At 35.1% G+C, this 13,328-nt stretch overlaps 1 protein-coding gene across 10 annotated transcripts in view; it reads right to left on the bottom strand.

Moving 5' to 3' along the window:
* Positions 1-13,328, bottom strand: part of SPAG9 (sperm associated antigen 9) — a 142,316-nt gene that overhangs the window by 27,683 nt on the left and 101,305 nt on the right. For all 10 annotated transcript variants that reach the window (XR_002824364.1, XR_002824365.1, XM_004377919.2 and 7 more), the window contains 10 exons: positions 10,842-10,899; positions 9,502-9,654; positions 8,951-9,002; positions 6,207-6,337; positions 4,544-4,600; positions 3,261-3,434; positions 2,052-2,181; positions 1,264-1,353; positions 630-797; positions 29-200 (listed from right to left, as the gene is read on the bottom strand). Coding sequence is in view for 8 of the 10 variants with exons in the window: in XM_004377919.2 (XP_004377976.1) it covers positions 29-200; positions 630-797; positions 1,264-1,353; positions 2,052-2,181; positions 3,261-3,434; positions 4,544-4,600; positions 6,207-6,337; positions 8,951-9,002; positions 9,502-9,654; positions 10,842-10,899 (1,185 nt within the window). In the remaining 2 variants the exon portion in view is untranslated. The remainder of the gene's footprint in view (positions 1-28; positions 201-629; positions 798-1,263; positions 1,354-2,051; positions 2,182-3,260; positions 3,435-4,543; positions 4,601-6,206; positions 6,338-8,950; positions 9,003-9,501; positions 9,655-10,841; positions 10,900-13,328) is intronic.

The following is a 13,328-nucleotide window of genomic DNA, read 5'->3' as shown; positions in this document are numbered from 1 at the left end:
GTGGAAGAGGGGCATGGCTCACTCTTACCTGGTACACTGGCAATACACAGAACATGTGAGTTGCAAACAGTGAAACTGTCGAGAATGTTGCCTGGTTGAACAGCATCAATAATGATAACTTTTGTAGCTGAATGAGTGCTGGTACAGATCCAGACTAGACTGGATAATTCTTCTTGATTTTTTAACTCCTTCTGCTGTTCCTGTGCAGGCAAAGTAAGGAAAATGAAATGTTTAAGAATATATGTATGTACAAATATTCATAAGGTTGTGCCATTACAGTAAAAAGAATATACGATTTCAAATTTATTTTCAGATTATTTGGGAGGGTAACAATACAACCCCCTTTCAATAATTAGTAGACTAAAAATTGGCAGTTAAAGCAGATCAGTGATGGAAATGTTCTGTAATTTGATTGTGGTGGTAGTTCATAGGTGCATACATTTCAAAACTCTTTGAGCTGTACCCATTTTAAGTGTACACTTTATTGAATATAAACTACACCTCAATAAAATCGATTAAAGGTAGGGGGTGATCAGCAAAGGCACAGTAATCCCAATAAGAAACTGGACCCAGTAGTAAAGTTTTGGACCAAAGAAATGAGAAGGTAAAATGTCAGTGCTTGCACTCACCTTAAGTTCCTGATCTAACTTATCCAAACTACTCTGAGATGCACTTCGCTGTTTTCCACCTTCTGTATCCAAAGCAGTAACATCCTTGTAAAACACACTTGCTCCAACAACAGAACCACCATCTCTGGTCTTCCCACCAGATAAATTGACGCCAACAGCACACCACAGCTTTTGGGACAAAAACAAAGTAGCAAGTCACTTTCACACTAGAAATGCTCAGAACTTTTCATATTTTCTCACTATAACTAATGGCTATAAATAGAAACCAAACCCGCTGCCATCAAGTCAATTCCAACTCATTATGACTCTATGTGACAGAGTAGAACTGTCCCACAGAGTTTCTAAGGCTATAAATCTTGACAGAAACAGATCGCCACGTCTTTCTCCAAGGGAGTAGCTGGTAGGTTTGAACCATCAACCTATAGGTTAGCAGCCAAGCACTTAACTACTGGGCTATGAGGGCTCCTGGCTCCTTGTGGCTGTAAATATAGGTCTTTAATATCCAAAGTATCTCACTTCTAAAACTACAAAATGAACAATAACCTTACCCATAGAAGGAGTATTTCTTTGGTTTTAGAAAAAAAATCTACCCAGAGTTTAGGAAATACCTCCTTTAACTTCAAAATTAACTTACCTTCATTGATGCATCTTTTTCATCCAGGGGTCTAAGATAGACAGGCACAGGTAAATTTTTCATCTTATTTTCCCCTTGACCATTGGTTACCTATTAAGCAGGGCCAAGGAGCGAAAGAGAGAAAAATATATTGGCAAGCCTCATCAAAAGCGAACTTCTTACAGAACCATTAAAACACGGGTAAGAACTACTACTAGGTATTTACTGCTTGAAATCAAATTCAAGTTGGTTTTGTCATTCTTATTTGAAAAATAAGCAGAAAAATCAAGTGGCAATTAGGAATAAACAAGATTCTATCAGCACTCAGAAGAGAGGCACTAATGTGCATGTGTGCACGTGTGTTTGGGTGTGTGTGTGCATGCACGTGTGTGTGCTGAGTCTTTTGGGGGCAGGGAATACAGAGCAGACAGGTAAAGTTCCTGAATGCCTTAAGTCAGCAGTTTGAAAGGCTCCATACCAATATTTTTAAGAAAATTTTAAAACAGCAGATAACTATTTTTAAAAACACAAAACCTTCAAATAATAAAAAAAAAAATGTTTTGGTTAAAGCAGAACAGGGTACCCCAAGTTTCATGTAGTTAGCCACCTCTCATTACCCTCCCCACCCTTTGGCTCAGAGGCATCTCATTTGAGCTCTAGCGATCTAGAAAACAGTCTGAAAATCACTACCCTCAACTTGCGTCAAGTCCATGAGATGAGCGGTTTTGGGATGTGCATTTAGATCCCCCCACACCCAAGCCTCTCTACCTCATTTCCTACAAGATACTCTTACCATGTTCACATATTACCTGTTTGTACTTCTGAGGCAGACTCCAGCCAAAAGCCTGCACTCTACCATCTTCCTTCTGAACATGTGCCTTTACCTGACGGTACTGTTCTCGCTTTTGTTCTCTGCGCGAGGCTAAACTAGCTTCAGTTCTAAAAGAAAAGAGATTTTCTTTTTTAATTCAGTGAATGTAACAACAGCTTTATCTCTCTTCTCTCCCTAGAATAGCAAAATGAACCACAAAAAAATTACATGATTTTAAATTAGTTCATTTCATTCTACAGCTGCTCTTTTAAAAGTGGTATACTAAATAAAGCTGGTCTTTCTAAGTTTGTGCATAGTGAATACAGTGCCCAAGCTTTAACAGGCTAGCAAGCAGCCCCTTAAATTAAGCTGAATCATCAGCCATCAAATTTCTATCAAGTTTCAGGTTTGGCCATAAGAAAGAGAATGATTCTTAAATATTTTTTGGCTCCTTTTTTGTTCATTCAATAAATATTTACTGAGAATTTTCTAATGCCAGGGAATGTATTAGAAGTGAGTAAAGATCAGTGAAAAGGTAGGACGTTCTTGGAAAGATAATAAAAGTTAAATTCTAGATTCTATTAACTTATTTCAGAAGACAAAAATGCAAATTGATTTGGTAAGCTTTAGAGCTAGCTATGGAGTAAAACATTATGAAAATGATTCTGAAATAATCTGTATTTCTTTTGGTCATTTAAATTTTGTGAAGTGACTTGCTACTTATACAATAGTTCACAAATCTACCTGTGTGCCAGGTACTTTATAGATACTGAATAATTTTTGAGATAGGTTATTGTACCCATTTTACAGGCAGAGAAACTGGGGCTCTGAGAGGTTAATTTGCTCAAGTTTATGCACCTAATGAATAGCAGGGTCAGGATGGAAAACCAAGTCTTTCTGACACCAAAGGAAATGTTCAAACATTTAAGACACAGGCTTATCTAGGCCTTCTACATCTCTGTTAATACTTATTAACGTCATAGCAGCAGAATTTAGACATTTAAAAAAACTCCCCTCCTTATGAAAATTGTGAAATGCAATTTTCACAAAAGGCACTGAGTACAAGTAATTTACTTAAAGGTAGCCAAGTTATAGAAATAGTTTTGTTATAGATTTATTTGAACCCTCATCATAGCTGATCTGAGGCAAGAGCACTGTAAACTGTTGACTTATTTACGGCACAACCTCTCGTCTGGCAAATACTTACTCTTCACTAAGGAAATCAAAGGCTTTGGACTTATCCCCTGGGAGCTGAGATAAGGTGCTGCTTCTTTTCTTGACAGAAGGAGTAACATGAGAGGTTGGTGCATTGTACTTCAGATTAACAGGCGGTTCAGGCTTCTTAGTAGTGTTACTTGAGGAGCTGAAAAGTCTGCTGAAACTAATATTTAAGAAAAAAAAATGTAAGTGCATATATGTACACATACACCACATGCACTGTGAAGAACAATCCATGATTTTCTACAAACTTTTTAATGCTCAAGAAAAATCCACAGTGCTTTTACAAAGCAATGAGTTAGAAACTGGCAAAAACTATTTTTTTGTAGTTGCACACTGCAGCCTTAGCAATAACTCACAGCCAAACTCAGACTTTCAGGGAAGAGAAATTATTGCTTAGAAAAGCTGATCTCTCTTCTTCAGTTAGCAATTTGCATAATGAAAGGAAGAAGCTTCTGAGTACAGGGAATTTCCTCCACTGAGGAAATAAGACAGTTCCTTTAGCTAGCTCCTACTTGATGCAATGTAAGAGTGGTTGTTAAAGAGCAAAGTTACGGCTGCATGATTTGAACAGAAGCGCAGTACCCCAGTTCTAAAAATAGTCTTATAATAAAATACTAGAACACATACTACCATTTTAACACACATTTATATATTTTCTGATAAAGCACAATTTAAATAAGCTATTTTCACACCCACTTAAAAAAATTAATTTTATTAAATAGCAGATTTGCTAAAAAAGGGGTAAGTTTTAAGCACAGTAAACACACAGAACTTCTGGCATGAACATAATGCAAATTCAACACACACACACCTCAAACCCAACAAACACTAAGCATCTCATCATTTTGTAACTTTCCTTACAATCACAAAACCAATAAATCAGTAACAAATTTAATGGAGATCCAGATAATTATCAACTTTATAAATGATGCCCCTTTTATTTAATTAAGCAGAGGATTCAATCAAATGCATAACCAACATGATGCAGCTTACAATAGCATATTTCCTGTCCTCAAGAGCAGCCTTACCGAGTTGGCACACTACATATCAAGAAAGAAAAGTTTAGTTTAGCTATTTACCTCAAATTTTTTTAAAAAATGGACTATTATTCTTGAAAATAAATTGACTGTAATCTTCTTGTCTGAAAATGTTGTCTACTGTCTTTCTTTTTTAAAATAATTTATTTGTTGTTGTTATTGAGAATATACACAGCAAAAACATACACCAATTCAAGTTTCCACATGTCCTTATTTGTTTTTAGATACTTACAACTGCCAAATGCTTGACCTTTTTTTTTCCTGCATAGCTGGATTTTCTCTTGATGCCCTACATTAAAACGAAGAGAGAGAGAAAAAAAAACACATTATCTATGAGGTGATCTAGTTTTCTATTTAAAGAACAAGAAGTTCATAGGAACACACAGGGGAGAGTCAACAATTAAATTCAGTAAATAGTTACTTTGGAGGCTAATACTACTAAGACAAATAAAATATCCCCACCCTCAAAGAGCTCATAGTCTACTGAGAGAGAGAAGACTGTTATCTGTGCTGGGCAGACAGCCAACATGCCTGAATATTAATATTTAAACATTTTTATTGAGAAGAGAGCCTCTCACTTACAAAATATTGCTTTGTAAATCCTGTCATTACATAAAGGTCTCTATTTTCTTGTACTCTCTGCTTGTCACTTTACTGTTCTGATGGGTCATTTTTCACAGGACTAAAACTTTTCCATCACTGAAAAGATGACCATGGAAGGGAAGGGGCTAAGCTGGATTGACAGATAATTCAACAAAAATTCCAGAAAATAAGGCATTCCAACTTGATTAGTAAGGTGGTAAAGATTTGTCATCACTATCAGAGCCTCCTTTTCACTTATTTTCTTAATTTTTTTAAAGACATTTTTTTAAAAACATCTTTTAATTCATTGCAAAAGTTAAGCTAACATTTCCTTTCACATGTTGATTACCAGCTGGCTGCTAGAATTAAAAATAGCAATGAAAAGTGGATCCTGCCTATATGCCCTCAATTTTTTTTTACAATATTTATTTAATGAATTTATTTAACCCATTAAATATGCTAGAGTTAAGAATACACCTCTTAGTATTTGTTTCCTTGTTCAATAAATTGGTTACTGATCTTCTTCCTTCTTAGCAGCTACAGGCAATTATAATTTTAGCAAACTGTAAAATGTCCTATACAAAAATACTTCATTCTAGTATGGCATTGATAAAGGATATATAAACAGATGATATGATCATATGGAAGTAAAAGTTGGAGGTTAGAAAATATGTGCATAAACTTAAAAACAATGTGCCACTGTGTCCTGTTACTGGTAAATCTGATATGACAATCCAAACTTGAAGATATGAGAAAATTGGGGGGAAACTAATTTACACACTTTTTGTGAACGCTTCCTAAATGAAAGTAAGGGATACTGTGACTGAGAACAGTGACCATTAGATGGCAGTATCAGGTGAGACTTAGTTTCAACTGACTGAAAGACATCAATGGGAGGTGCATTTTGCATGAATAATTAGAATGGGGAAAAATCAAGCAAGAGCTATGAATTTCATAGGAAGACAGTAAGTAAAAATTATTTTCCTATGTAGCTTATGAAATTTTCTTGTTTTCCTGACTTTATTGCTAATGTAGTGCCAAGCTCTACATTCTCCTGATAAATGGCCGCCATTCCTAAGTAATAAAAATTGCCTTTTAGAGGTCATGGAAACATTCTTCTCCAAGAGCCCTTACTGGCCCCCAAAGCACTCACACTGATCACATTCTGTCACTAATTCGCAGTGCTACTTTAAGAAGTTTCTAGTAAACAGAGCAAGGGGAGTGGACCCTTAAGGCAGGACTCTAGTTCTCAGTGAAGGAACATCCAAACCTAGGATACAACAGAAAAACACCAGAGCACTTCTCATACAAACCGAATCATCTCTGTCCATCGAACAGCTTCCTGAAGCTCCATCAGTCTCTCTTTATACTGGTTTCTCTCCATTAGAACGCGGGCCATTTCTACTCTAGTAAACCGCTTCCTCTGTGCTGTGGGAATATCACTCTATAACGAAAAGAAGATTACAGATTATCCTGGGAGCCTACATCTGTTTTGGCTTGTGTTAATCTCAGATGTAAGCAGAATCTTTAAGTATTTAAGCATTCCTTAACTTACAATCTAATGGATTGCTTAAAGAAAAACGGCCTTTATGAAAATAAAATCAATAGAACCCAAATCCAAAAAACTCGCTGCCATCGAGTTGATTCTGACTCATAGCAACCCTAAAGGACAGAGTAGAACTGCCACTCCAAGGAGTGCCTGGTGGATTCCAACTGCTGACCTCTTGGTTGGCAGCCAAACTCTTAACCACAATGCCACAAAGGTTTTCAAAATCAATAGAGATTTAAAAAATTACTAATGACTGAAAGGATAAGAGGTGGACAATTTAATTTCTAAAGATAAATACAGACATTTTAACACATTTCAGAGGAATTTTAAAGAATACTGTAGATTCTGAACAAAAATCAAAAAGTTAACTGTTCTATATAGATTTAATGTGCTCTTACAAGCTTCACTTGTAAATGTTGCTCTAACACCATTATTTTAAATTCATTACATAAACAATTTTGAGTCATTCAGGAATCAGTTACATTCCTAAAGAGGTTCACTTTTCTCAAACTACCAATCCAAATACACAGCAAAAGCAAGCGTAAAGAGTTAAACTCATTGGCTAGTTACCAAAGTACCCAATGATAATAGTCACTAAAACACCAACAGAAATAGAAGATGGAGACAACTGTATTAACCATAATCTTTTAAGGGAGAATAAGGGATCTGAGTATAGAATAAGGAGGGGGGTAAGATCCCAAAGGGGCATGCTCAAGACAACTTCCTTCCCCTGCTGATTTTAAACTCTCTTCTGGAAAGGAAAGGTGGTTTAACTGCAAGGCTGTTGTAGTGTTGAGTATGCACATTTTGGGCCAAAGCTGAAAGGCTTGGGACAGTAAGAAAGTGGTTGAGCTTAGCCTCAGTAGCCCTCCTCCTCTGCATTCCTGCCATAGAACTTGGCCTCTCCTTTAAATAAATGTCAAACAAATGATTAAAGGATCTGGGTTTGCAACACAGCAATCCCATCACTAGGTATATATCCTAGAAGAAACTCCTGCTCCTATGCACCAGGAAACTTATATAGCATTGTTTGTGGTAGCAAAAACCTGAAAATAATCTGAACATTCATTCATTAACAGAAAAACAAATACATAAAATGTAGTATATTAATATAATGAGGTATTATAAGGCAGTGAAAATTAACTATAGAAGTTTAACACAAGTGAATCTCAAAAACATAATATTGAGTGGAAGAAGCAAATCTCCAAGGCTAAATACAGCTTGCTCACTCAAAAACAAGGAAAACTAAACCCTACTTCGTAGGGATATATACATGGTGTGATAAAATTACTGTTTTTTTTAAAGGTAAGAAAATGATAAAATAGGATAGTGGTTTCCTCTGGAGGAGAGGAGCAGAGGGTAGCCTCAATGTTTGGTAATGTTCTAGAGCTCAGGCTGAGTAGTAGATTCATGAATGTTCATTTATTATGTTTCAAAAGTTACATATGTCACATATTTTAGTATGTACCAAATACTAGATAAAAAACATATATAAGGGATTAAAGGGACACCAAATGATTATTCTGTCCAGGACACCCATGTATCTCAGGTCTAGCCCTTGACCTGCAACTCCTGTTGTGGAATGATGATCTAGCTACCAACAGAATTACTAGTAGGCTAATAATATAGGCATGAAGGTCTTACCTATTCTTTTGTATTTATGTATGTTGACAACAAAATAAGCTAACTGGCTAGTTACTAAAGTTCTAGAGTTCATACTTTTATGTTCAATACTATTAAATATTCTTATTAAGTTTTCATATTTCTTAATCAAAACTTGAAACAAAACAAACAGCAACAACAATAAAACGCCCCAGTTTAGTCCTTCGGCTTCAAAAGGTCAGAGCACAGGGGCCATGGATGAAAAAAGAACACACCAAATGTCATGGATTGAATTATGTCCCCCTAAAAATGTGTGTATCAATTTGGCTGGGCCATAATTCCCAGTATGTGTGGCTGTCCTCCATTCTGTGATTGTAATTTTATGTTAAAGAGGATTATGGTGGGATTGTAACACCCTTACCCAGGCCATATCCCTGATCCTATGTAATGGGAATTTCCCTGGGTGTGGCCTACACCACCTTTTATCTCAAGAGATAAAAGGAAAGGGAAGCAAGTACAGTTGGGGACCTCATACCACCAAGAAAGCAATGTGTCCTTTGGACCCGAGGTCCCCGCGCCGAGAAACTCCTAGTCCGGGGGAAGATTGATGAGAAGGCTGACAGAGAGAGAAAGCCGGTTACCCTGGAGCTGATGCCCTGAATTTGGACTTTTAGCCCACTTTACTGTGAGGAAATAAACTTCTCTTTGTTAAAGCCATCTATTTATGGTATTTCTGTTATAGCAGCACTAGATGACCAAGACACTGCATGTAGCTAAAAAGCTATCCTGCTCATGACCATAAAAACATCTCCTGACTTTTTTATCCTTATAATGCTGTATCCAATGCTTAATTAGCAAGATTTTCCCAAGCAAGGAAAGAAAAACAGTACAAAACTATAAACTTACATCATCATCATCTTTTGCTTTTTGCCTTGCATCTTCAGCTTCTGCACGAGCTCTAGCGGGAGGAAACGAAACATATTATTTGAATTGGTTTCATCTTTTCAAAGAATGAAAGAGCAGTTCAACAATTTTAATGACCACTGAAGCGTTACTTCTTTTCTTTTCTGAAACAGAGCATTTAGCTGCCTGATTTAGGGGACTATTGTCATAGCACTATTCTCAGAAAAAGCCAGGTATTAAAGAAAGCTGGGTGAAGAACAATAATCAGTGTTTCTCATTTCCTTATTATCAAAATGAAGATGTTTGAATAGTTCTCACGTTCTTTACATCATGGCAGACACAAAAAATGATAATATTTGGATGACACACTGATAATGGAGGAGCTTGCTCACAGCAGAGGCAATTGGCGGAGGTACTTCACCCTGTTCCAGGACACTCTTGGCCCTTCCTGGCTTGAGAAGGCAGAAGACGTCAATCTCAGGGTTATACCTGTAACCCTTGTGTGGCACACTGGCAAAGATGGTTTCGTTTAGAACAACATAGTCAAAACTCACTTCCTAAGCTCTTCCTCCAATTCTTTGTTCTTTTCCTCTAGCTTCAGTTTGGCTTGTTTCACAGCCTCCAATTCCCCTTGCAGCACATCTTTCTCGCAGGTCAGTTCGTCTACTTTTGCTATCAAATCATTCTTCACCACATTCAAAGCATTTCTAGGAAACACATATTTCAGAAGTGCATCATTACAAATAAATATTCTTTCCATTTTTCAGCTTAGTCTTTTGTAGGCTAAAGTACCTACATAATCATAGATTTGAACAACTGAATACTTGTAGGTATTTTATCTGATGTTGCTTGCTAGACAAAAATGAAAAGAACACCAAGCAATGGTCTAATTTTTTTTACTCTTCCCACTTATCAAACCAAGAATAAACAGATTAAAAAAAAGAAAGAATGGATAAAGCAAGGCCAGCCACCAACTAATAAAAAGGTCAGAATTAAGTAAGACTACAAGATAAACATTTTTAAAAATAGCATTCATGAGAGTACTGTTAATAAATTTTGAAAGGATATTGTACAACCATTAACCATTAAAGTAAAATTACTCCTCGAAGTTACCTCTAATAATTAAGGAGAAAAAAGTAAATAAACTGGAAATAAACTTAAAAAAAAAAACAAAAACTAATATCTAGTTCCTTTTGGGTACAGTCTGCATACCAACCAAAAAACCAAACCCACTGCTAGTCAAGTCGATTCCAACTTATAAGACCCTAAAGGACAGGGTACAACAGCCCTATAGGGTTTCCAAGGAGCACCTGGTGGATTCCAACTGCCAACCTTTTGGTTAGCAGCTGTAGCTCTTAATCACTACGCCACCAGGGTTTCCATAGTCTGCTTAGGACCTCATTATAGCTGCATTCTGTCTTGGATATACACAGATGTTCCAAAGTTGCTTTGACACAGTAAACTGACAAAGGGACCCAGCCTTGGTCAATATGACTTGGGACCTGTCCCACTAAATGATATACCATAGACTGTCTATGTACTTGACAGCTTAAGATCCCACAAATTGTGCCAGAGAACCTGCAACTAGGGGCGAAAGTTCTGAAGAAGTAGGCTGGGTATATATCAAAACATTGGTGCTGAAATAAAACCACCCCAGGAGAGGAGATAAGAAAACAGAAAAATCCTAGACGAAGTAGAAAGAAAATGTAGGACATATCCAGAACATTGAGAAAGGCATGAATATTTGTAGAGTGGAAAGGAGATGCAAATCTATGTTTGTGCTAAAGACAGTCAAAGACTACAGTAAATGTAGGTCCGATTACTTATTTACTTATTCGTGTGTGAGTGTGTTTTGGTGTCTTTTGCTCCATGTTATAATTCTGTATATACTTACTTGGTTTCCAACAACTGTGTATTTTCTAATATAAGATTCTCAACTTCACGACCCATTCCTGTCAAAAGAAAATGGATATTTTGAAAATGAATTCATAAAAAAATCATGTTTATGATATAACAAGCTATACTTACAAATTTATTTTACAAGTTTTACTTGTCCTATAGTAATCTTATTTTGTCTATAATTTTACTTGACATATCTACTTATGTGGATTATAAAATTATAAATATCATCAATTACAAAACAAAGCTAATTACTTTGCTGGCTAATTCTTTCTAATTGTTAGTCTATACTTTGTTTTTCATAGGTAATATTTCAAAAGAATCAAGACTTTTCTGCCAAATATTCTAAAAAATAGTATTATTTAGGGAAAAAAATAGCATTAATGTGAGCGTTGTTTTCAAATCACAGCTGGTATCATAGGCTCTTCCCTAAAAGTTAGGTCCTATTAATAGAAAACAGGCAGAAACAAGAGCAAAGAAAGCCAGAACCCCAAAGCAGATGAAACCTTACCAAAGAAATTATGGTCTTAAAGCCCATGCATTCCATGTAAAGCAAAAACAAAGAACAAGAAATGTTTTATGTAAGAAATAGCATGAAAATAGATTACTAATCTGTAAAGCTTATGCATATGAAAAACATCTGGGATCACAATGTTATGATTTAATGCAGAATGATGTGCAAAAGACAGAAATAAAGATAAGATGATTTCCTTCATTCACAAGGATGTTCTATGGTATGCTACACCTTAAAAAAAAAACCCGTGTTACCAATTCTTTCTCACAATGAAACCGAATATTAGATTGAAAATCCCAAATCAATAAGACATCATTTCCTTCAAAGTGTTACCTATGAAATGATAATGTTCAGTCATCATTTTATAGAATTGTGTTTTAATATTGTAATGAGCACTGTAAGGTAGGCATGTATAGCACTCAATGCAATTTAGTGATCTTTCAGGAGACGAAAGCAATTTAATTTGCTGCTCGCAAGATAACTGAAGAAATGAAATAATACACTAGGATATTTATCTCAAGAAGTTCAAAAAACACTACTACCTACTTATCTCAAGAAGTTGAGAGCTAATACTAGAAAATTATATATAATAGAATATATATGTAGAATATTCATATTTCAAATAGAAATATTTTTAAAGAAAACTACATAAGGAAAAGGAGTTAACACGTTCTTTATTAAAAAAAAAAAATTCTAAATGACTTAAAGATAATTTTAAACAAACAAAATCACCCTAAGAATGCTAAAAATTCAATGCTCTCATATGGCCTCGTATTTTGTCTGTCTTATAACTGTTTTCCAAATATCTTCAAAGATCTGGATACTTCTACCATGAAGAATTTACATAACATAAATAGTAGCTTATTTAATTATTTATGGAAAAATAGAAAACAAAGACAAACTAAAAAAGTTTCCAAGTTCCAACTCCAAAATGAATTTTGGTAAGATATGCCCAAATATTTGCTTTAAACACTAACATTAACTTTATAATAAAGCTATAGAGACAGAAGAAACAGGGCTTAGACTCGTCAAAAAAGTTTATTTAATAGCTGGTTTGCTGAAGATTCTCAACCACATAGGGAAATAAGCATAAAAGCTGAGAATATATGTAGGGCAAAAAAAAATATAGAGTAGAGCAAAAAAAAATGAGAAAGCATCAAATGAGAATAGCAGGCCAAGAACACCTAGCTTAAAAAGCAGTAATATTAAAGTATTTAAAAGCATACACACCAGAATATTCCCCTGGGTAAGCAGCCCAAGAGAAAATGAATGAGAATCTTAATTAGATTGTTTTCAGAAAGCAAGGGCTAAACTCATTTATTTTAAAATGAGAGAGGAGACAAAGAAATTGAAAAGATGTAGAGAAACCGTTAACTAAAAGCAATAAAGTGTAAATATTGTAAATAGAAAAAAAAGAAATATGCGCTGTATGGGAAACATACCCTTATGGTGTAGTTTCTAAAGTTTACATTACATTTACACATTCCCAATGAAAAGTTCTCTAAAAATCTAGTGTACAGATTTAATATACGATCAAAAAGATTGTCAAGATATTTTCATTTTCAAATGTATCGATAAAAACTAATTCATTATAAGAAAAACATAATTTGAAGTGCACCCATTTCTATTCAAGATCTAAACCAAGCATAAACTTAGGTCTAATATATTTGAAAACTTTAACTATTAATAACAAAAAACTGCCTGACAGTTTTTTAAATCACAGAAGTGTCATTTGGATTTTTAGCAGTAATTCTCAACAGAGATCTATCGATGGGCTTCAGAGTTATATGGTAATCCCTTAAAATTTTATGTACAATTTTACTTAATTCTATATGTGCATTTTTCCAAAAGTATATTGCTCACTTAAATATTCTCCTGTAAAGGACTTTTAACTCCTGAAAGGTGAAGAATCACAGATTTAGAAATGAAACCAAACTGTTGGAACTATTTAGCATCCATTCACTTAGT

This window comes from Trichechus manatus, unplaced genomic scaffold, assembly GCF_000243295.1.
Source record: "Trichechus manatus latirostris isolate Lorelei unplaced genomic scaffold, TriManLat1.0 scaffold00054, whole genome shotgun sequence".
Lineage (NCBI taxonomy): Eukaryota > Metazoa > Chordata > Mammalia > Sirenia > Trichechidae > Trichechus > Trichechus manatus.
Note: the sequence above shows the minus strand (reverse complement) of the source record. Positions and strands in the feature narration are given on the sequence as shown.